Genomic DNA, 24,566 nt, shown 5'->3' on the forward strand with positions numbered 1-24,566 from the left:
AAAAAATGCATAAATATGAGAGACAAAGTGGATGAGAATCTTATATTTAGGACCAACATAAAAGTCAAACAAAGTCTTATATTAAGGACCAGAAGTGGTATAAGACCAGTTAACTAATTTAGGAAGATCAAAGAAGTTACTAAATTAATTTAAAATATTCATATTTATTACTTTTATCCAAATTAATTTTCTTGAATTATAAATTGATATAATATCTAATCATACACATAAATATTTTAGAAAAATCATATAACATATGTTATAATTGACTAATGTAATAACTTTCTCACTCTTTTTAAGTGAGTTAATTATATTTTATATTAAAGAGCTGGGGTAGTATTGGTTTTTCGGTGCAATATAACAGAAAACCAAAACAAATGATCATAACTTGTCTGAGCTTCGCGACAGCACCATGATGCTGATGAAAGGAGGTTACAAGTTGGCTGTGAACTCTAGAAAGTGATATCTTAATGTTGGTCCTAAAGAAAGAAAACTATATCTTGTGAAACTGTATAAAATTATTGTCATTTTTCATAAATTGTCTTACAAGATGACGCGTCCAAAAAATCAAGCGCCATCCACTGGAAGAATAAGAGGATTAGATAGATTCATCAAGAAGATTCAGAACATTTGGCGCCTTGATAATGAAATTTTAAGTTCTCATGATCTAGCAACTACTTATACTGCATTCTTCCGGTTCTTAATATAAGATATAATTAATTAATTTGAACAAATTAATGATGTTAGTTAAATTAGTTAATATGATTTTTTTAAAAAACATCCTAAGTATATTTTTTTAATTTCGTTGCTTTCTCTCATATTTGATTGTTGTTAAGAAAATATCAATAAGATTAGTTTAGAAAAGAAAACGATAAAGACGTGAAATAAGTTTTACATATAAACCTGATATTAACTTTTTAATTAAGTCTTACATTAATAATCGGAAGAGTATAATATCACTTTGAAATTCTTTTGCAAGTGAACTAGCCTAAAGTGAAAATTTATTGAGGTCAAATGTTAAAAATAACCTTTATATGAGTAAATGTAATATGACCATCATATATTAATTTGCCAAAATTTGAATACGTACCTGTGCTAATTGAAGAACTGTTACATGCCAATTTTTAAAGGTATCTTGAATTGTACAAATAAATTGCGACATGTAATAACCAGAAATTGGCCTGTATCAAAAAGGTTTTTGACATCCTTTTAAAAGTCCCAATTCTTTTTTTTCTGTATAAAAAATTAATTTTCTTTTCTCTTTAGGAGATGGATTTGAATCCTCTTTAGAATACTCTCTCATTTTCTACCCAAAATCTCTTCTCGACCCTTGAATAAAAAAGTTAATGGTTTAGATGTTAAATCGTATAAAATATTATTATAATATCATTTAAATATCAATAAACAAATTTAAACAATTAAATTTAATCTCGATAATTTATACTTGTAGTACAAAAAATTAATTTATAAAATATTATAATTATAATAATAGTCATATAAAATGTTGTATCTAAACCATCCGTTATTGAAATATGAATTAGTTTGCATTTACAATGTCAAATCACTTTTAATTACCTCACCAAAGAAAAGTGGTTGATTCATTAAGCCTGTTTAAATAATTAAAAAAAAAATACAGTTTTGATCCTATTCAAATATGGCACCCCTCTAAATGACTTGCATTATGAACTAAAAATTTCTTCTAGAATAAAATTGTAAAGTAATACTCCTCCCACACTTAATATAAGACCTATTTAACTAATTTGATTAAATTAAAGAAGTTAAGTAAGCTAGTTAATTGTAAAAAATATAACATGTTTTTTTCTAAAATATCATAATCATCTTCCTTAATATCTTCCTTCTCTTTCCTACTTGATTATAGTTGATGGAGTATCAATAGGGGTTAATTTAGGAAAAATTGATAAATATGAGAAATATATATTATGTTTAGGATCAAAATCAATTCAATAATTAAGTCTTAAATTAAAGATACAAAAAGTAATCAATAACTCTAAATAATTTACACCACTCTATTTTTAAAATAACTCACGTGTACTCCCAGTCTGCAAATCAAAAAATGTACTAAATTGATTTTTTTTTTGTCGCATTTGCCCTTACTAAAGAAAGGGTATTAAAAATATGTTTTATATTTTTTTACATATTTACTTTATCTCTGTGTATTTATTAAGTCAACAAGAATAAAATTAGAAAAAACTCTTTAATTATCCTACAAATAACTTATACTACCTCCGGTCCTTAACATAAGAGTTAATTGACTAATTTAAATTGATTAGAAGAGTTAATTGACCAATATGTCAATATATGTGATAACTAAAATTATTATGTGATGAAACTTGTAATATTTGCAATTACTACAAGGATTACCTTAAGAAAAATGAATAAATATAATAGACAAAATATGTTGTAGTTTTATATTTAGAACCAAATTAAAAATTAAACTAGCTCTTATATTAAGGACCAGAAGCAGTATTTAAAAACAATTTTTTTTCCCTATAAGTAACTTATAAATAAAAACAAAGTGATATTATGAACCAATAATTTCTTCTAAAAGGTGCCCAAGGTATCAATAATTTCAAGCTGTATTGAGTTTTAGCAGTTCTTTTTTTGGGATAAAGCTTTGGGTTTAGAAACTACAAACTAGCACATCCTTTCTTGGCCACGCCTCTTGACCATCCTATCTTGTAACTCAGCAATCAATTTTCCAATGGGAATACCGAAAGTTATACGAATTTTGCTACAGAATACATGCAGTCAACTTCGCAAGATTGAGAAGAAATAATATCACTGAAGCATATCAGGAAGAGGTGATGACTGCCCAAGAAGAGATGAAGAGGCAATCAATAAAGCATATCAATATCAAACAAAAACCAAATGAGCTCCAAACTCAGAAGGAAAAAGATTTCTTTCATGAGGCATCACTTGGGGGAGACATTCTCTATTTATAACAATCTCGAAGAAAACTTTGATCTTCTCCAACTTCATTAACACAAGAAACAGAAAAACACTGTTTTCCACCGGTCATTACCACTTAATTACAATTGAAAATATAAAGAGGTCTTCACAAAGCATAAACATAATAAATGCAAAATACGAATTTATTGATCAGTTTGCCATGGATAAATGAAGACATATTTTACATATCAGGGAAGCCCTTCAGAGTCTATTAATTACTAACAAACACGGCATCCATGCCGCAAGAAGAGTTTTGTCTGGCTCTCACTAGCACGAAAACTGGGGGGAGCCATTATTTTTCTCAATGAAGAGCTTGAACATACCATCCAAGGAATAATATCAGCACTCACTTTATTACAGTGCTTCAAATTTATGTCTCTCAGTCTTGTGCATTTTTCCACCACGTACCTCACTCCATTTGATGTCACATTAAAGCAATTCTGCAACTCCAAGTGTGTTAGCCCACAACAAGTCTTTGAAACTATTGAAAGGGCTTCGTCATCAATCCTTGATTGCGACAAGTTCATCACCTCCAGTTTGGGTAATTCAAATCCTATCTCAAATCCAGTCACCGCTGCACAGCCAGCCAAGCTTAGATGAGTAATCTTAAGGCAGTCCCTTAAAGCTTCAAATACACCTTTGGTGATATTCCAACAAGTGTTTATGTCGAGAAGCTCTAAACTGGGACACACTGAAACAAACCCTTTGACATCTTCGTCCTTTAATTTAAAGTTACCGCCCAAATAGAGAGTCTTTACTCGAGAGTCGAAAACAAAATCCTTCAAACTATCGTCTTTTAGGCCTTCTGTCCCAAGAGCCGTCCTCTCCATTCTTATCTCACTAAGCAAAGGGCAGTTTCTTGTGAGAGCTAGAAATGTTGAATTGGTCAGCTTCGAAGAAAAACTGAGGTCTATGAAGGTCACATTACGAAGAAACAAAGATAATTCTCTCATATCTTGATCTGTGAGTTTAGCATTCTGAAGATCCAAGTATTGAACTGATTGACATTTTGCCAACAAGCAAGCTATTCCAGCATATGTATAGCCGGAACATTTACTGAGGATCAATTTACTCAATGGAAGATCGGCATCTGCCATTGAACAGAGCAACTCATCCGATACAGAGACATGTACAAATTCAAAAACGGTCAAACTTTTCAAAATCCTCAGTGAATCAATAAAATCTGAAATAATGGGTAGGCATAGATCCTTGATATTACTGAGGGAGATAGAAATGAGATACGGTCTCTTGAGGATTGCGGAAGCAACGCCCACTTGAGATAAGAAGCTGCAACCTTCAAGTGCGACTTCTCTCAGAAACTCACAGTTCGCGAACAGAGAATGAAGAGAGACATCTGTGATGAAGAAATTACCAATTTCGACTCTGCGTAGATTTTTCAGCCTCATAGTCATCGCCGTGAACCCAGAATCAGATACGGCAAATTTGTTATCAAATTCGGGGAAGCCAATGTCGAGCTCTTCAAGAAGCGGGAAGGAATCAGCTATGACGACAAGATCGCTATCCTGAAGGTCGCGAATATTGGAACAGATCAAAACCCTGATATTATCTCTCATCTTGGAACCCAATTTTCGCAGTCCGTCCACAGGAAGGGATTTCTGATTGGAGATGTCGAGGGAATCGATTGCCAGTCGAGATTTTGAAATTAGAGCAAGCACGGAATTGAGATCGCCAGTGAAGTTACTGAGATCGATGAACTTGAGAGCGGGAAATCTGACAAAGAACCGAGGAAGGAACGGAGTTGTTGAGTGGTAGAGGGTGAGAGAGGATTGAAGGCGCCTGGTGATAGAGTAGAATCCCTTGCAAACCAAAGATACAGAGTCGTAGTCACGGCGGTGCTTGAGTGATCGGAGGATCAATTCCCAGCATTCACAGGGCAGATCTGCCCACTCAAATGACATCTTTGGAAAGCAAGAGAATCAATCTCAGGGAAGTTCAATTCCGAAGTTGAAGACAGAAGAGGGAGAGAATTTCTGCATCAACATCCCTCAAATCTTTAAATTGCCCTTGTAGGGGCATTTACGTCTTTATACATGTCGTTATTTATTCCTTTTTTTTTTTTTGGCCAACTTTATTTATCTCCGCTTCCTTCCTACGATACCAACTGAATTCAAATTTAAATTACAATAGAGAGAAATCTTGTTATCATGGGTTTTATGCTGCCGCTCCCCCTCAACTTTAACTAGCTACTCTTTTTGGCCCCCTTCCCCTCAAAGAAAAAGTCAAAAAACTATCCCTTGCTCACTTTTTATAAGAAAAAATTATTACCCTCTTCTTATTTTTAAATATAGCAATATTTCTAAGGTTTTTTTTTTAAGAAAATTTTGTAGCTGGTTTTTCATTTTACCTTTATTAAAAAATTATTTTGATATTTAATTTTTTTATTTTTTATTTCTCAAATTATTATTTCTTAGATAATAAGTGTTCTGAAGATTATATTTTGATATAATCTCTCTCCATTACATATTATTTTTTATGATTTTTTTATTATAATAAATTTCTTATACTTATTCCAAAAATAACGATATTTTAGAGAAAAATTTTAATTTTTACAAATTTAATGTTTTTAACTAATTTTAATTAACTTTGTGATTTAGTTTAAAATTGCTTATAAAAATAGATGGAGGGAGTAATAACTAATAAAGTGAAATTTGATATTTTAAAAAATAAAGATACCTAAATTCAAAGGTTTTATGCTAAAAAAAACTTAGATCAAATTTTTTATATCTATTATGTTAAATTTCCTAATTGTAAATGACCATGTGTCTTTTGAATTTATAATCAAATGCTGTTAAATGTGAATATTTTAAAATTATGACATATGTAGAAACTTGAGATTATGAATATAAAATACTTAATATAAGTATTATTCTTTCGGTTTGGTTTATTTGTGAGACAAATAATTAAGGCAATTTGAAATTTAAACTTTAAATACACAGACAAGGGCGCCTTCCATTGAAACGTCTATTGATAGTATGTTTTGTTTAAAATTTTAATCTAAATGGCGTATAATTAAATTTATTTGAAAATTAGTCACTGATACTTCAAATCCAAACCTAATTTTTAAAATAATTATAACTGTTTATTTTTTTTACATAATTAAAATTATTACTTCTTAAAATGACGTAACTTTTTATTTCAAGATAATCCCTCCCTAATATTCATTTGTTAAGAACCAGATTTTTGGGGATTAATTAGTAATTTGGCTTCATGGTCTCGTCTGTTTTTCTGAAAAATAAAAAAAGGGGAAAAACTAAAAATTTTTTGGGGTGAAATGTCAGTTTCTTCAAGGAGAAGCATCAGATGGCGGGGGTAAGAATACTAGTGGTGGTGACGGTGCCTCTTGCGAAGGTTCTGGAAGGATAAACTCTGGCGAGGGCGGAGAGGATGCAAACGGGAACGGCTCTTGTGGGTCTCCGGGCAGCACAGGATTTACCGGCGGCGGAAGGAAAACATCCGGTGTCTCTGGCGCAGTTAAAACTGGTGGCGTGAACGGGAAAGTTGGTGGTTCTTCTGGAATTTGCGGAATCATCGGAGGTGGCAAGGTAATATCTGGCGTCTCTGGGACAGGAAAGGCTGGTGGGGTGAACGTAAACGACGGTGGTTCCTGGGGATCATCTGGGAGTTGTGGAGTTGCCGGAGGTTGCAGGGAAATGGCCGGCGTCTGTGGAAGTGGAAAGACTGGCGGCGTGGAAGGAACTGGATCATCAGGACCTACCGGCGGTGTTTGTGGTAAAGGAAACTCCGGTGTCGGGACCACGCCAGTATCCGGCGTTGTTGGGTTTGATATAAGAGGGGGCGGAAATAACAGTGGACCTTCAGGTGGTTGTTGCGGAAGCTGCGGCGTTCCCGGCGGCGTCGAGAACATCGGGACTAGTGGCGGTGCCGGTACGGATCCATCTGGGGGAAAATTCAATGCAGGTGGTGGAGGATGAGTGTCTCCGTCAGGAGGTGATACCCATGGTAATGTTGGTGTTGGTAGGACACCTGTCGACGGAGGAGTAAGAACAAGCGGTGGTGGAATTACCAAGGGTGGAAGAACAGCCGGTGGAGGGGACGGGGACGGGGACGGTGGTGGTGGTGATGGAACCAACGGCGGAAGTGGGGGCAATGGCGGTAGTGGAATCACCGGCGGGGGTGAAACAGATGGTTGACACGGTGGCGGACATGAAGGCGGCGGCGGTGATGGAGACGGACAAGGTGGAGGCGGTGGCGGTGATGGAGACGGACACGGTGGAGGCGGTGGCGGTGATGGAGACGGACACGGTGGAGGCGGTGGCGGTGATGGAGACGGACACGGTGGAGGCGGCGGCGGTAGCTTAGGTGGACAGGGACAAGCTGGTGGGGGTGAGGGACTGGGTAAAGGTCGGGGCGGGGATAGTGGTGGTGGGCACTTGGCCGAAGGTGGCGGTAATGAAACCGGCGGAGGAATCACCGGTGTTGGTGGTAGTGGTGGAGAAACTTGAATTACCGGTGACGGAGGAGGAGAAGTTCTTGGTGAATAGGAAGGGGTTTGTGGCGGAGGAGAAGCCAGTAATGGAGGAGAATGATAGGTTGGGATCTGATCAAAGGGATTATCCATTGAAGGATATGTAGGAAAAGGCCAGTGACCACATTTGTCGAACAGAAACAGGTAAAACTGATCACACTTACTTTCTCTCGTTCTTTTTCCTCCTCTGCTTCTTCTTTTAGTGTTACTGTCATGCCTGATTCTGCTTCTAACCCCTCTCAATTCTTCATCTTCTTTGCCTTTCTGTCTGGTTTCTGCTAGAGACTGGCTAGTCAAAAAGAGGGACACTAGTAGTGTCAGAATCACAACACTGTTTGCTCTCATTTCTCCACTGCATGTTTATTCATGGTTCTGTTTGATTATATATACCCACGCACACACTATAATGTAAAGCTTTTATGATGTGTATGAATGTGAGTAAAAGGGATTAAATGTGGTGGGTAGATATAGAGGAGGAGTGAATAGTGAGAGAGAAATGAGAAGATGAGAAAGAAAGGGAAGGGCAAGTATAAGAGTGGGATTGGTATGTGGAAGGATGAAGCAACCTATTCCATTGACACACAAACACACAGTGGAAGGAAGGGGAAGGTGGGGAGGGTGTGCCTAGTTGTATGTGCCAATTTCACTGTTGCAGATTTGAATATGAATAGTCTTACTGGTAGTTTAATGCTAGTAAAGATTGGAGGCACACGCATCAGGCTCTGCCTTATTTCGTGTCAATCCTTTAGGTCTTGTGTGTTTGCATGTTTACCAAGTTGAAAATTGACTGAATTGTTCGGCTTTTAATTTTTTGGCCCAACATGATGTGTTTGAGGAATCGCTTTTTCTGGCAGAAGCAACTAAGATTATGGTTTATGTCAAAACTGGTTTTGGCAAAAGGTACTTTACTAATGTGATTCTAAACGTGATAAAAAGTTGCAGAGAAACAGGGGAAGAAGAGATGGTTAATCTCTATACGTATGGAGTTTTGTACCAGTTGGGAGTTGGAATGGACCTACCTGTTTCTTCTGATCTCTTCTGTAACTGTTGTAATCCTATTATGATTAAATATTTTTATGGGACCCTCTTTCTTTTTTCAGCCCCAAAAACTCCAAGGCGGACAGCATAATGTGAGTTGTCTTTTTTCTTCATTCAGGGGGATGCATTGTGAGTAAATAATTATTGAGGCGTTTAGAGCATAGGATGTTGCATTACAACAAATCGGATTGGTCTGGCGGATGAGCTAATTTCTCATAACGTGACGAACTAAAGTTTGAATTCCTATCAAGAGAAGTATCTATACTTAGTGTCTAACAATGTCCTAAACATGATTGTTTCTAAGAGAAGGATACAGCCAAAAAAATGGATTAGTCTTTGTCGTATGAACAGCAGTTATGCACTATGCAGTGTAACAAGAGAGACAAACATACATGGTCCTCTTTGTTTTAACTTCTGTATTCCTAATAACAACATTCTAGTGTAAGCATATTATTATTATTTTTAATAATTTTATTCCAATATCATGTTTGGTTCCCCGTAATTATATGAATGGTCTTTTTCCTGGTAATCATCATTTCTTGAAATGAGGAATCCAAATTAATGATCTTAGTACATGTCAATTCTTATTCTCAATTTTCTTAAGAAAATAAGGAAAATTCAGAAGAGAAGGATAATCAATTCTTTTTTGAACAGGCTTTATTTGTAACAATTGGGGTTTGTGGCTAGGCATGGCACGATGAGTAAACAAGGTTGTAAATAATGCCATTATGTTTTTGTGGTTGCCTTGAGTGGGGAAACAATTTAAAAACCAAGGCATTTAAAAATTTAAATCCAAATTTATTTCATGCGCATGGCTTTCAGGTCCAATGTTAACTGGCCCGAGTTTTCATGATGATGGCCATAGAATATTGCTCATTTTCCAAAAACAGAGAGGAAGAGAATGAAAATGACAATTAGTAGAAGCAGTACAAGTTATGGATAGCTGAGGTGGCAGTTTGGCAAAATCGCACTTGAATAATTTAACACTTCTATCTAATTGCTTGTTATATTACTTGATATGCCACCAAATAGGATAAGGTATTAAGACTTATTAATGATATCTCAATTTCAGGAAATTTATTATTAGCTATTTTTATGTGGGGTCCCCTAGTAATTGTCTGTCTTTTTTTCTTTCCATATAAAATATAATTAAATATAAAAATTATACGAGAATTTTTTTTCTAAGTATAGATAGTATCTTATTGTAGATAATTTTATTTAAAACACTATTAAGTATTAAATGTGAGTATTTCTCTAAGCAAGAATTTAAACTTTGGTTTGCCATGTGATGAGAAATTAATTATTCTGCTAGACCCAACCCTATTGGTAATCCATGAGAAGTTGTGAGTAACGTCGGTGATGCGTGTTGTAAATGAGCAATTTTCTTTATTAGATTCAATCCCATTGCTTGGTATGGGGTCATTCTGATTGCGTGTATTTTATTTTGTTTTCCTTCTTCACGCTCTTTTTTTTAGTCAATTTGTCATATGGGAAACATGTCTTCAAATGTCATTTTTAATCCAATTATGGAACAAAAAATTTTCATGTGATCTCTTTCAAAGTGAAACAAATTGGTAAATAGTCTTCTTTACTATATACATATTAACCCAAATTAGTATTGCGATGGATTAATAAAAACAAGCAAGAGGCTTTACATAATCCTTTGGATCATACATAATTATATAATTATCAACAAAAAGATTGGATCAAAGGAAGTTGGTGACTAAATTTATAATGAACAATCGCGATAACTAAAATAGTCATAAGGTAGCGAAATTCCTTTTTAGGCACCACAAAAAGCGTGATTATATATGAATATGCACCCTAGCAATAACAAATTAAAAAGAGTGAACATTGTAAATAAGTTTAATATTTACTGTCAGTTTTGTTGTATCAGTCTTTCGATTTTAGAAACATTTTAACTTTTATTTTAAAGAATTTAAATTTAAAATTAAATTATAAACACTGTGAGAGCGAATGAATCTTGTAGATCGTTGTAAAGTTGTTGAGATTTGAACATACCAAATCATATGGAGGGACCTTGAGTTAGAGGACTGGTCTATTCTCAATACACACACACACATATATATATGTGTGTGTGTATGCATGTATATGTATATGAGAGTAAAAAAAAAGGGACCCGGCCTGTTCAACTGAAAAACTGGTGAACTGGTTAGTGGTCCAATTTGGTTCATGGATTAAATCAGGGACCGGTTCGAATTGGTCAAATAGGTGTGAACCGGTCATAATGATTATTTTGCTATTTGTCATATTTTTTCTCATTCAGTTCCTAATATCTCAATTATTATATATTTAAATGGATTTTAATGATAAGTTTGACATCAATAACTATTAATTTTAGTTATTTAGGAATCATAAAGATCAAAATTCTCAATATTGTTATATTTTATTATTGTTACAATTAAACTATTATTATATTTCTTTGTATTTTGTTATTAGTGATTATTAGCATTGTTATATTTTGTTATTTTCAATCAACTTATATTATTCTAATGTCACCGCTTTGATCCTAGGTTGACCCCGATCTGATCCATTGACCCTTGAACCACTATCTCAATCAATTTAGTGTCGGTCCGGTTTTTTGTTCCTTGATGTATATATATATCTAATTAATACTATCATTATCAATATCAATAATCATTGTCATTGTGGATATCACTTGTCATGATTATGTTAGAAAAATCTATAATAAATTGTATTATTTACCTTTTTTATGTGGTATTATAGCTTAATAATAGCCGCTTCGCGGAATGTGTATGGGCTAGTTGAATGATCAATTATATGTAAGCTAAAATTTTCAATATACATTTGATCCTAGGATGAGAGAGAAATATTTTAATTATATATTAGCAAAGGTTTATAAGTATAAATTAAATTAATTTTTTAATTAATTATAAGAATTTATTACAAAATCTTAAATAATAAAAACTCAATTGAATAAAGTAAGTAACAAGGGGTATTAGCCAAAAACTTCGTACGAGTAAAAAGGAAAAATAGAATTTTTCAAGAAAATGACAAAAAAATATTAGTTAAATTTTAAAATGATAAATAGGTGATTTTAGGATATCAAAATTTTCATAAAAATATACAGCATCACCTGTTTATCATTTTTAAAATTCATCAAGTATTTTACAGTCATTTTTCATCTTCTTTTGTCAACGAAAAATAGAAATATTCTAAAACAAGAACATCCTATCATAAAAAAAATTAGGAAAAAGACCTACTAAAAATTATATTTGTTAAAAGGGATGATAAAAATTGTAATTATTTAAAAACACCAAATACTAAAATATAAATTTAAAAGCATTAAATTACCCTTAGCTATATAGGAGAAAATATAGGAAGTTTAATTAGGGGCAATCTCATATTTTTAAATTTATATTTTTGTATTTGATCTTTTTAAATAATAATAATTTTTATGATCATCTTCAATAACTATCACTCCATCCAGGTTCTTCTCTCTAATTCTCCCTGAAAGGATATTCCTCCGGTCCTTAATATAAGACCCAATTGTTGAGTTAGTTTTGATTCTATATAAAACTCATTTCTCATATTTATTAATTTTCTTTAAATTACCCCTATGGATACTCTTTCAATCATAATCAAATAGAAGAGAAAGATGGGGTATTAAAAAAGATAATTATGGTATTTTAGGAAAAACATGTCACATTTCTTATAATTAACTAACTTACTTAACTTCTTTAATTTAATCAAATTAGTTAAATGAGTCTTATATTAAGGACCAGAGGAGTATGAAATTTATGGCAAGTCATGCTCATGAACCATGACATAATGGAACTCATGAGAACCTATCTATGGTCTAAAAAAGACAAGAACACAATATATGAAAAAACATAATTATTTTTCTTTTTTGTTTTTTAAAATTATTCTTATATTTTTTCCTCTCACACTTTATGACATTTCACGAACTGTTGATTTGAAAGAGCTAAATAAAGATAAAGCTCGAACTTTAACATTTGTCGTGTAACATGCATGTCCCACATGCACGGCAGGTTCCCCACCCGGTCTCTCTCTCTCCCCACTCCACATCTCACAGACTCATGTGTCCCCATAACTTTTGAACGCTTACCTTTGCATAACCGCCACATGATTTCTTCATTTCTACTTTCATTCCAATATTGCCCTTCTCTCTCTCTCTCTCTCACTCATAAACAAACAAACCTACTCATTTCAATCATCCAATTTGGTAGTAGATGGACTCAAAAGCGCTTTCTTGGTTTCCTTGAAAGATCCTTTGTCCATTTCTTCTTCACAGCTTAGTACTGCCAAAATTGAGATTCAAAATGAAACCCCAATAAATGTTTCTCTTCTCAAGCGTTTGAACTCTCATTCTTATACTTCTCCTCTGTGTCATTCTTCCTTAATCACCCAACTAAAGCAACATGAGTAATTTTATTGCTATATTCCTGCTCATTTGGGTATCAGGCTTTTCTCCTTCAGTTTCTCGTTTTTTTGCAAATGCTGAAGCTGAATCTCCAGGTACTGCCATACATCTTCAGGCACTATCTACTTGTTTTCTTAATGTTAAGCTTTTAAGTTTTCTGTTGGCTTTATGCGTTGATGATTTACCATCAGTTCGAAACTTAAAAAGCTCAAAGTTATTCCCACCAAAATCCCTGGTCTTCACCTTCTTTTTGGGGCCATAAATCAGTGAGAAATTCGGTTGAGGTACACTATTAACTTGCTGTATAGAAGATAACTTCTATCTGGTTTCTGAAAAGAAGTTGTGTTGCAGGTCAACAAACAGAAAAGAGGTTAAGCCGCAATTTACCATTTGAGGAAGTAAAATAACTATGTTTTCTTTCTAAGCATTACCATTTTCAGCCATAGATCTGATGATGAAAGTTTATTTTCTCTTTTTGCTTAATTATTAGAATTAGACAATAGAAAGCTGCTCACTTTCAGAGGCTCTCCTTCCCGCCTGTTGATATTATTGTCAAGTAATTTCTCGAAGCTGATGATACAATTCAATTATGTGGTTCACCTGAATCACTCTCTCCCCCTTATAATCATGTGTCATTGCCATTTTTATTGAAGTTTTGACCGTATTTAATAATCTATGTGTGCTTCTTGATCATGATATATATGTGGTTTTATCTTTCTTGTTGAACCAGGTATTGCGGACGTTAGAGTAGGGCACCACCAGAATTTGGACAAGAGAATTCTAATAGCACTTATTGTTTGTTCTGCTCTTCTTGTCTCAATCTTCCTATTTTTAACATATATCTGGTGTCATCGACGCAAAATTTTCAAAGTTCCCAGTTCTAAAAGCCCTGAGACCATCGGTATCTATATCTTTTTGCATGAAAAACTCTTTCTTTCTATCTGTAGAACATGAGTGCAGATAATTTTGCTTTTCCGCCGCTCATTTACATGTTTATTGAATTTGCAGAAGCTGCAAATGGGGTGTCACTTAGCCCTGTTGATGTTAAATTTAGTTACTCAAAAATGGCAGAAAAGAAGAGTGCAATTGCTATATTTGACTTTCAGTTGTTAGAGGTTGCAACAAACAGCTTTGCCAAAAGTAATATTCTGAGTGAGAGTGGATCTAGGCTAGTGTACAGAGCTTGCTTTGATGAGCATCTCAAGGCAGCTGTGAAGAAAGCAGATAGCAGTGCTGATAGAGAATTTGAGGTAAGGGTCCTTTTATTATTTATATTACAATCTGTTTTTCCTGAAATATGATTTTGCTCTTTACCGAGTTTGCCTCCAATTATTGGATAAATTTGCAGAATGAAGTGAATTGGTTAAGCAAGATTCGGCATCAGAATATCATTAAACTTCTTGGTTACTGTATTCATGGTGAATCAAGGTTTCTTGTATATGAAATGATGGAGAATGGATCTTTGGAAACTCAATTACATGGTATCAATTCTCATTTATTTCATAAGAGGAAGTAGTATAATACTATATATAGGGTTCATAAGCATCATATGTTTCATTTGTGTTCACAACTGTAGGACCTGATCGTGGATCATCTTTAAATTGGTACCTCCGGTTAAAGATTGCCATTCATGTTGCCAGGTAAGTCTGGGAATCTTACTGTGACAGTATCTGATGTTGAATCCTTTGTTTTGATTACATAGGCTGATCTAACAATCTCTGGTTCTGTTAGGGCATTAGAACATCTTCATGAGCACTCTAATCCTCCCGTGGTTCATAGAGACCTAAAATCTTCTAATGTTCTCCTGGATTCTCACTTTAATGCCAAGGTCAGATCCAAAATCATTTGTTATTGCATGTCTTTGTAACCTAACTGTTTACTTAATGCTCGTTTTTGCTGAATTTTGATTGATTCAGCTATCAATTTTGGGCTTGCTGTAAGTTCTGGAATGCAAGACAAGAACATACAGATGTCAGGAACTCTGGGTTATGTAGCACCTGAGTACATATCACATGGTACATACGAAGTATTTGTCATCATCAGAACAAATAGCTTACTCCTTCCTTAACTATTTTCTTTAAATCAAGTAGATCTTCTCCTTCTTTGGAATTTACTTCATGTACTTCACTGCTCCTCCTGTTTGTTATCTTCATTTTCCCATTTAGAAATATTTTTGTGAAGTTTCTACAGATATGAAGTATTTAGAAATATTATAAGAGGTCTTTTTTTAAGTATGACTTCGAAGACGGACACGGTGTCTTGTGTTGTAAATTCAGTATAATTTTCTAGCATACTAATTTCATAGTCATTTGTTGATGTGTTAAATCTATCAAGTTAATCATAAGCACAATATTATCATGAAAGTGGTCTTCATTTAATCTTGATACTTCTAAATGCCGAGTGGTGCATAAAGTCAGATTTATTTAGGGACGAAAGCTTTTTTTCTTTTTCTTTTGGGAAAATTATCTTCATCTTGAGAAAAGAAAGGAAAGGATGCCTTCCATTATTTGAGACTAATTTTCAATGCATCATCATGCTTCTGTCAACAATTCTGAGAACCCAAGAAACTGTTAATTTATGCCGTTGTCAGGGGCAAATGAAAATCTTATATTTTCAGGTAAGCTAACTGATAAGAGTGATGTATATGCTTTTGGGGTTGTCCTTCTAGAGCTTCTAACGGGAAGAAAAGCCGTGGACAAGATGTCCTCAGACCAATACCAATCCATTGTCACATGGGTATGTTAATTTCACACTATTAAGGGTGTAATATATCCTCAACTTAGCTGAAAATTCTTCAGTTCATCGGGGCTTGGTGATTTATTATAAGCAAAAAACCTATGACTTGCATGCAGGCCATGCCTCAGATAACTGACAGATCAAAGATTCCAAGTATTATAGATCCTGTAATCAGAAACACCATGGATTTGAAGCATTTATATCAGGTTCATTGATTAGAAGCACCATAATCACAAGTTTTCTTTCATAAGTACTAATGATTGCAAGTTCTATAACTAGTATCAACATTCTGCAGGTTGCTGCAGTGGCTGTACTTTGTGTACAAACAGAACCAAGTTATCGGCCGCTAATAACTGATGTCCTGCACTCTCTCATCCCTTTGGTACCCACGGAGCTGGGAGGATCACTCAGAGTTTCAGAATCAGTTTGCTCCGAGAATTTGCATTGATTTTGGACGTGTTTAAAACTCTGATATTGCTGCAAAGTTTCATGTTTTTGTGGTGACAGGGCATGTCATGATAGTTTGCAAATCCTAGTGAAGCTTCAGATCGCATACTATTTTAGGACACTGTCAGATGAGTTATTGGTTATCTAGTCATTGTTGTTGCATAGCAATCACAGCCCAAGCTGAAAGAATCAGTCTTTGGTTTTCTTCTCTCCCAGACATTTATAAATTGTAAGTGAAATATATGGTTCTCATATAGTAAGTTTAAAATACCCCCCCGGTCTCTGTTGTAAGGTGCTTTTTAGAAAGATTTGATGGTCTTGTAATTAATACTTATTTTTCAATTTTGTTTCTGTAATTAATATTTAAATATAGCTTTTTGTACTTTTCTCTCATTCAAAACCTTGTAAATAGGCATAAAGTTAAAAAATTTTATTAACTTAAGACAGATTTAATGATTTAACTATCATTTGTTGATTCGTATGAATTAGTTCAAAATGCCTAATAATAAAAACCAGATAGTGTATCAAATGTGCTTTGGGAACAAGGGAGAAATGCATTCTTCCTCATGAAATTAAAGTTTAATTCTAGTTATTGTGTATCAATCTTAAGTGTTACAAAATGCTTTGACTTCAAATAAATTCTAAGACCAACATTTTTGTAAAATCAAATGTAGGTCTTATATATTGCAGTATAACGAACCGGTTGTATCATTCACAACTTATGAAATGTGTAGTTTGTTAGAGTTAGTATATATTATATTTGACGTATTGGTTGTTTAGCTTTACAAGTCAAGGTTCCGTCAAAAGCAAACAAAACAAAACCTTACAAGTCAATGTTCAATATAACTAGATAAATTCTGCCAATCTGCGGATGCTCTTAATCGCATAGTTTTCAACTTTGTTATCTGCTAGCTGCCAAATTTCCATGAACCTTAACGATCCATCCAGTGCTCCAAATGGAATTACAAAGAGAGACTTGATTTTCTTTTTTTTTTCCTTTTTTTTGGTTTTGGAAGAAGAGATTTCATTAATGATATTTGAAAGTTAAATCCGATGATGAAACGAGAAATTTGTCTCTAATACACAAGGAAAACAGCAAGAAAGTTCTATAATACTGAAACTATAATCTGACAATTTTTTTTTTCAAAGCATCAATGGATTTCCTTGAGATTCACTATCAGGGCTGATGATTTCCAGACAGAGATTCGGATATTTCTAAATTAGCTTTGGCTTCCACGGACAGGAGACACAAGACGCACCCAGTTCATCCATGTATGGAGGAGGGGGAAAGCTGTCTGAAACTTCTCTGACAAGAACAAATGGATTTTTTTTTAATTGAAAAAATAGAATTAGAAGACAAATTGATGAAAGAGCATCCTCTAGACAAGAGACAACTGCGTGATACAATTTATTTCGCCCCATTGATAAAAAGAGTATATGCATTGATGTTATCTATGAATGAAACAAGCAACAGCCAAGAGTTTCATGCATTATTGAATTCTCTATACTTATATGCTCCTCAGGTCTTCTCTTGCCATCATGGGATGATATCATTATTCTCCTTACATTGGGTTGAATTGATTGCATACACTACTTATTCCCTCATCCCACTTTTGCCTAAAATACGGAAAAACCATGTCAATTTCTAGCTGGATATGTACCAATAGTTCAAAAACCATCTTCCTTCGGATTGTTCATCCTGGTGGTCATGCTGAGTTCCATGATAGGCCTGTGCTTGCAGCAGAGATTATGTGTCGTAACCCAAGAAGCTGTGTTGCATATCCGCATGGGTTTCAACAGCCGTGGGCGATTGTTGCGCCAGACACCATGCTCATGCCTGGGCAGAAGTTCTATGTAGTGCCATTAAGCACCATGAGAAAGCTTCAAAGGCTTTCTCCAAAGCGTTATCCTTCTCCATTTCACGAAATTAGGAACGTCCAACTCAGCAACGAGGAAGATGGTGGTATGATCTCTACTTCTCGTATCTCCAGGAATAAAATTCCCAAGCAACTACATGGCAGCAACAAAAATGCAACAAACAGAAGAGAGAGATTACGAATCAGAAAGAGTAATTGTTTTTATGTTGATAATTGCTTTCCTTGCTTGTTTACTGGAGTCACAATTAAAGAAAAACCTGATTATTTGCCGAAAGAAACTGGATTTTGCGACAATGCACTAACCAGGAAGAGGACACAAGATTTGACGGGAAATAGCATAGGAGGCTCTCCTAGGCGATTATCGTCTTCTTTACTTTGGCAACCCAGTCTAGAGAGCATCACTGAAGAATGAAATATTGGTGGTTGTGGAAGTTTTGGATCATGATAATATTCAGTGACTATTATCCCCTCTGTTTGTTTTTCCTAACATGACCTTGATGCTTTAAGAACCACAATGCTGCTTCAGCTGCATGGTCTGCTGCTGTTTTCTTTTTCGGATGAGGGGAACCAAAGCACTCTACAACGGTTTTCAGTCCTGCTTCTATCTCAATAGTAACCTGGAACGTGAATCTGCAAAAATCATCAATTACTCCCCAAGATTGGCAAAAGTAAAATTTAATACCGCACATCACCTACTTCAGTTGAGAGAGAGAAAGAGGCAGCAAAATGAATCATGAGTACCCAATCATTCAATATCATAGAGATCACTCCTTTTGTTCTTTCTTAAACATGAAACCCTTCCTTAACTGTTTCACAATAAATTCAAAACAGCAAAGGGTTCAGGTACAACTACCTGTCAGACCTTTTCATCTGCATGGTCCTACAATTCATGAGAATTTCTACACCTAACCCTTACTTGTTTATAGTTAGGCCGTCTTTGATAGCATAAGTGGCATGGAATAGTATTGTATAAGCTATTCATCATATAAGCATTTTATACCATCATATATTAATCGCATCAATCTGTAATATTTGGGCATGTCTTTGACCATAGGATGAAAATAATATATAGATGTATAATACTACACTCATGTTATAACATGGTAGCAATGATAATGATGGTGGCAACAGGAACATAGAGATAGAGGTGTTAATAGAAGGCAATGGCAGCAAAAGTGGTGGTTGTGATGGTGAAGGTAATGAAGGTGGCAATAGTGGGTAACAGTAACAACAATGGATAAAGTGCTGGTAGGGTGAAGATATTAGCAGTCATGATGGTTATGGCGATAGCTGGAGTAATGCTTGTGGTAACAATGGCAGCAATGACAACACCGAGGTATATCTGATGAAGTTGGTAAGGTGATAGCATCAGTGGTGATGGTGCCACTAGCGGGGTGCTGGTGGAGGAAGTAATAGCGATAATGATGGGTGGTATGACAATATATTAGCAAATAAGGATAGTAAAAAAAGATTTCTTAAAAGAATTATACATGATTCCGTTTCATTTCATGGCTTATCTCTCACCTGTTGTATAGAAAGTGTAATAGGGCAACGACCAAATAAAAAAGTCCTAATTGTATAAACTTCCACAATTCTTCATGCATGCCAACTACCAAAGGAATATAAACATGGATTATATTTGCTTATACCATCATCCCATCCTATGCACAATGCACTAAACAGGGCATGAGTTGATTACAAATGTACATCTGAGAATTCATCCAATAAACTGGAACTTAATTAGTATGCCTCTGTGTTGTATAGCTCCAGTTAAAGTAAACTTTGAAAAGCACTCTTTCTCATAAATATACCCAACTTGCTCTCTCTACGAAGTATGGTTTTCTACAAAATGTTACTTTCTTGATGTCGGTCTATTTGTTTCATTGACAACTGACATTAAAAGGGGCCAACACAAAATGTGGCTTGTATTGATTCCCAGTACTTCCATTATTAGAAGGGATCAGTTGTTTATAATGGAATACAAAACAACTGCGCTGTAAAAATAAAACACTGCATTGTAGATTATTTACAGTTAAGTTAATTTAAACAATAAAATATCAAGAAGAAGCAGTGGGGCATACTTCTTTTGATGACTGGGGCCTTCCTCTTTGCAGCACTCAAATACAGGGGGCTTCCAATGGTTTGCAGCACAGATCTCATACAGAGTTGACCTAGCGGATCCTTGCTTCATACCTAAATCCAGAGTAGGAGTGTTTTATTATGCTCGACTGGCATAATTAATAATAATAATAATTAATAATAATAATAATAATAATAATAATAATATTCTATTACTATTACTATTACTATGTGAACGGATAACTACAAGGAGGAATTATTGACAAAAGAAAATTCGGAAAAAGCAAAAGTCAAAGGAACTAATCTCCTCTCCCCCACCACAAAAAAGCCAAAAAGGAAAGAAAACTAAGAAAAAGGTACTCCTGTCTAACCAGTCTGGCCTTGCGAAAGACGAAGAATTCGGGGAGAATAAAAACCATTATGGTAAAGAACTGGTGGGCATATAGTTATAAAGATTGGGCAATATCAGGACCATGCTTTATTATAGCAGAATTTCAAGGATATCTTTGACTTTCTTCCGCCAGAGGAAATACTCGAGGTTATCAACAAATATAAATAAATAGAAGTCCGAAGGAGGACGATGGATGTATACACCAAGAACAAGAACAAATAGAAAAAATAACTCAAATGAAATGAAATCCACGAGAGCCAGTTATGTACCGTTTTCTGCGGAGTCTGAATCAGGGGTGGTGTTCCCGCGGGTCTCACTTGTTTTGCCAGATGAAATAGAGTCAGAATTTGATTTTCTGAGTGCTTCTTCATATTTAAACGATTTCAGCCCCCGATTAAATTTAGGTTTCCCAAATTTAGGACCAGCACTGGTGCTAGATTTGCTCGACTTAAGCTGGAAAACCAAAATATCTTCAACATATAAAAGCATGGAAATTTCTACATGCCCGCGATTGGGGCTAGAGCAAAAATGACATTCAGGAAAAGAAAATTAAAATATTGGATAAGGGAACCAGAGGATTACGTTGAAGGAGGAGTTAGCGATTCTGGATGGCTCTATAGGGGGAAGGTGTTTGAGATTAATAACAGAATCTCCCGGGTGCGAGTAATTCTTCTCCATCTTCGATTCGTCGACGCCTTGTCGGTGCCTTTTAGATCTGGAAAACAGCTGTTTCTCGCTCGAATGCTCAACGAACAAAGCTTGAGAGAGGAAACGAACGAATTTATTAGAAGCTAAGGCGGTTGTCTATGGCAGTTTAGTTGGTTGAACTGTAAATAACATCACAAGGCAACACATGATTAACGCTTCGGCAAAACGCACAAGTCATCATCAATATCCAATCCAATTTTCATATGTTATAAATAAAATAACTAATTTGGCCCCAAAAAAAAAAATTATAATGAGGTCCTAAATAAAGAAAACAATTAAAAAACAAATTCCAGAAATTATCATTTTCACTGTAAAATTTATCATTATAGGCTGCTTAGGTTGTTATTGAAATTTTTTAGTAATTATTTTTCTTCTATAAAACTTGATTATAATTCTCCTCAAAAAAAGTAAATAAAATAACTAATTTAATTAATCCTCTCCTCCTCGTTAGGGTTAGGGAAGGACCTGACCGCTTTGGTATGAAATTGCTTGCTCCACTGCCAAAATTTAATTAATTTATGTGGAGTAGCGGACAATGAACCGGATAAAGCAATGATTTATAGTTCAATGGTTGAACCATGGATGAATCGTCAATTGGTTTTAATTAAAAGGGAAATCTCAAAAAATTACTTTTTAAACTTTAAAATTTTGAATCAATTTTGTTTATTATATTTATTAGTAATTAATTTGAAAAGAAAATGATAATAAATTTTTTATAATAGTTATATAAAAATTTTAGGTTAAATTAGGTTAAAGTATATAAATTTTTCCTGAACTTTGTATTATATACAAATAATTTTCTTAAATTTTGAAATTTTATAATAAGTCTTACTGAATCCCTGAATGGCATATACACACGTGCACACAAATTACTATTCCCATTTGACTAATTAATTAGGAAATGGAATCTGTAATAAATGCAAAAGTGAGAACCTCTTAGGTGTCAATAAGTGTGATAGGAAAAAAAACATATTATCGGATGCTAATTATATGTAACAAATTCTCATTTACATATAATGGATCCTTACTTGTACATGACGGATCTTCACTTGTATATAACTAATTGTATATGATGTATGCTCATTTGTATATAATTTATTGCACATGATAAATGCTCACTTGCATATGGTGGAACCCAACTTACATATAGGTTTATTGTGTAATACGAATGCCAGTTACGTGTAACGGATGGTCATTTGTATATGACGGATACTTATTTACATATGATGAATCTTTACTTGTATATGGGTTTATTGCATAATATAGCTGTTCATTTGCATATGACAGCTGTTCATTTGCATATGACAAGTCCCCACTTGCATATGACAGGTTCCTATTTGTATATGAGTTTATTGAATAACACAAATACTAATTTGCATATGACAAATGTCCATTTGCATATGATAAATACCTACTTGCATATGACAGATCCTTATTTGCATATAGGTTCTTATTGCATGTTAATACTTAATACGAATGCTAATTGCATATGACGAATCCTCACTTGCATATAACGGATCTCTACTTGTATATGGGTTCTTATGTTATTGTGTAATACAGATTCTAACTACATATGTAAGTGAGGATCTGTCATATGCAAATGAGGATTCGTCAAATGCAATTAGCGTTTAAACTATAATTTTTGGTTCTTTAAATTTGTTCTTATTTTGGTTTTGATCTTTCAAGTTTTAAATCGTAGGTTTTGGTTCCTCAAATTTCTTTTCATTTAAGATATTTGTTTCTATAATTCAATAAAAACTTATATCATTTGCCCATTAAGAGACTAAAACCTATTGTTTGAAACTTGAGATATCAAAACCAAAATAAAGGTAAATTTAAAGCATCAAAGTTTATATTAACCCTAAATTTAATATGAAAACACCTTAAATGTAGCTTTATCCTCAAACATGCAAATATAATAATATGGGCAGGTTTTAGATGTAAAATGACAAGTATTAAATGAAGAGTTCCAAGCTCTCCAAATCTCCCCTCCAACAAGTTATTGCAAATGTTTAAGAATTTAAGGAGTTTATTTGCATATAATTTATGGTTGACCAAAAAAATTTTAAAGTTAATAAAAAAATAAAATATAAGGAATCTTTTTGTTGCTTTCTCATTACGGTGTGTCACGATGGAGATTAAAAGAAAAACCCATTGCCCAGCATTCCCTCTTCCGCCTCCCTCAGTCCTTGTAAAATTTTAAATTTTTGTGTCAAAATTATATGCATGAAAAAAAAAATAGATGAATGAAAAACAGAAACAAATGAACATGCACATTGCTAACTAATAAAGTAAATGAATAACCAATTATTTAATATTGATATATTTAATTGAATTGAATTATTTGAATAAATAGAGGTAATAATAGTATAACATTATTAATACTAATTTCTGTTAATACTTTAATTGTAGCTTTATATGGAACAAAAAGAAAAAGTAGCTGAATGAATGTGAATGATATCCCATGTGGGATACTACTTCATGTTGTTATGTGATTAAAAAACTTGATATAAGGAATTTAACCTAAACATGTGCTAATAATATCCAAAATTTAGGTTTAATTATATTTTATATACATTTTTATTTATCAAATATGTCTAATAAAGTGTTTTTCTAGTATTTACAAATTTCTCTCAATCAAACACTAACTCTTTTTATTTTATAAATATAATTCTAATTTTAATGTTTTTCTTAAGGTTATAAAATTACTAGTTAATATATATATTATACAAAACTCATTTTACATTTAAACATGATTTTCAGCTGCTTGGTCTGCTACTGTTTTCTCTTTGAATAAGAGGACTCAAAGCATTCCACAATGGTTTTCAATCCTGCTTCTGCCTCAATAATAACCTTGAAGGTGAATATGTGGAAATCATCAATTAGTCTCCGAGAATAACATAATACTTCTCCGTCTTTAATATAGGACCTAATTGTTTAATTAATTTTGATCCTCAATATAAGATCTATTTCTCATATTTATCATTTGTTCCTAAATTATCCTTATGATATTCCCTCAAGCATAATTAAGTAAAAAATGGAGAGAAGATATTAAGGAAGATAATTATAGTGTTTTAGAAAAAAATATCATGTTTCTTATAATTAACTAACTTACCTAACTTTTTTAATTTAATTAAATTAGTTAAATAGATTTTATATTAAAGTTCGGAAGAGTATAATTTAATACTTCAGTTGAGAGAGAAAGAGAGGCAGAGAACTTAATCATGAATGCCCCAATCATTAAATATTATAAAGATAACTTTCTGAAAAAAAAAAAAAAACTTTCACACAAGCTAAAACAAAATTTTCACACAAGCTAAAACAAAATTTCCATGCGCCGTAAAATCAACAAGATAATCCAAACACTCTCATAACCATTTCACAACA

General features: G+C 33.7%; 4 protein-coding genes across 6 annotated transcripts; 2 read left to right on the forward strand and 2 right to left on the reverse strand.

The window, feature by feature from the left end:
* Window positions 1-2,956: 2,956 nt before the first annotated feature.
* LOC114724299 (F-box/LRR-repeat protein 3) lies at window positions 2,957-4,936 on the reverse strand. Its single transcript, XM_028910630.1, has 2 exons — window positions 3,125-4,936; window positions 2,957-3,033 (listed from the first exon to the last, which is right to left on the reverse strand). Exon 1 carries the CDS (start codon window positions 4,887-4,889, stop codon window positions 3,189-3,191), a length of 1,701 nt encoding a protein of 566 aa, XP_028766463.1. The 5' UTR covers window positions 4,890-4,936; the 3' UTR covers window positions 2,957-3,033; window positions 3,125-3,188.
* Window positions 4,937-5,773: 837 nt separating this feature from the next.
* Window positions 5,774-6,923, forward strand: LOC114724278 (uncharacterized PE-PGRS family protein PE_PGRS46-like). Its single transcript, XM_028910599.1, has 3 exons — window positions 5,774-5,785; window positions 6,270-6,652; window positions 6,680-6,923. Exons 1-3 carry the CDS (start codon window positions 5,774-5,776, stop codon window positions 6,921-6,923), a joined length of 639 nt encoding a protein of 212 aa, XP_028766432.1.
* A 5,829-nt stretch (window positions 6,924-12,752) lies between these two features.
* On the forward strand, window positions 12,753-16,506 carry LOC114724301 (probable receptor-like protein kinase At1g80640). Its single transcript, XM_028910631.1, has 11 exons — window positions 12,753-13,036; window positions 13,432-13,497; window positions 13,672-13,842; window positions 13,950-14,191; window positions 14,290-14,422; window positions 14,518-14,581; window positions 14,673-14,774; window positions 14,862-14,956; window positions 15,559-15,677; window positions 15,794-15,883; window positions 15,973-16,506. The coding sequence occupies exons 1-11, from the start codon at window positions 12,940-12,942 to the stop codon at window positions 16,123-16,125; spliced, it is 1,332 nt and encodes a 443-aa protein (XP_028766464.1). The 5' UTR covers window positions 12,753-12,939; the 3' UTR covers window positions 16,126-16,506.
* A 1,530-nt stretch (window positions 16,507-18,036) lies between these two features.
* Window positions 18,037-21,253, reverse strand: LOC114724295 (ribonuclease 3-like protein 1). Of its 3 annotated transcripts, none has more exons than XM_028910622.1 (5): window positions 21,054-21,253; window positions 20,741-20,924; window positions 20,083-20,194; window positions 18,305-18,618; window positions 18,037-18,134 (listed from the first exon to the last, which is right to left on the reverse strand). In XM_028910622.1, the coding sequence occupies exons 1-4, from the start codon at window positions 21,147-21,149 to the stop codon at window positions 18,603-18,605; spliced, it is 408 nt and encodes a 135-aa protein (XP_028766455.1). In that variant the 5' UTR covers window positions 21,150-21,253; the 3' UTR covers window positions 18,037-18,134; window positions 18,305-18,602. The 3 variants fall into 3 exon arrangements, with proteins under 3 accessions (XP_028766455.1, XP_028766453.1, XP_028766454.1); XM_028910620.1 differs by having other exon boundaries at window positions 18,305-18,631; window positions 21,054-21,248; XM_028910621.1 differs by having other exon boundaries at window positions 18,259-18,631; window positions 21,054-21,248.
* Window positions 21,254-24,566: the final 3,313 nt, after the last annotated feature.

The sequence above is a fragment of the Neltuma alba genome, unplaced genomic scaffold (assembly GCF_004799145.2).
Source record: "Neltuma alba isolate B1F8T4 unplaced genomic scaffold, ASM479914v2 tig00012184_pilon, whole genome shotgun sequence".
In the NCBI taxonomy this organism is placed as follows: Eukaryota; Viridiplantae; Streptophyta; class Magnoliopsida; order Fabales; family Fabaceae; genus Neltuma; species Neltuma alba.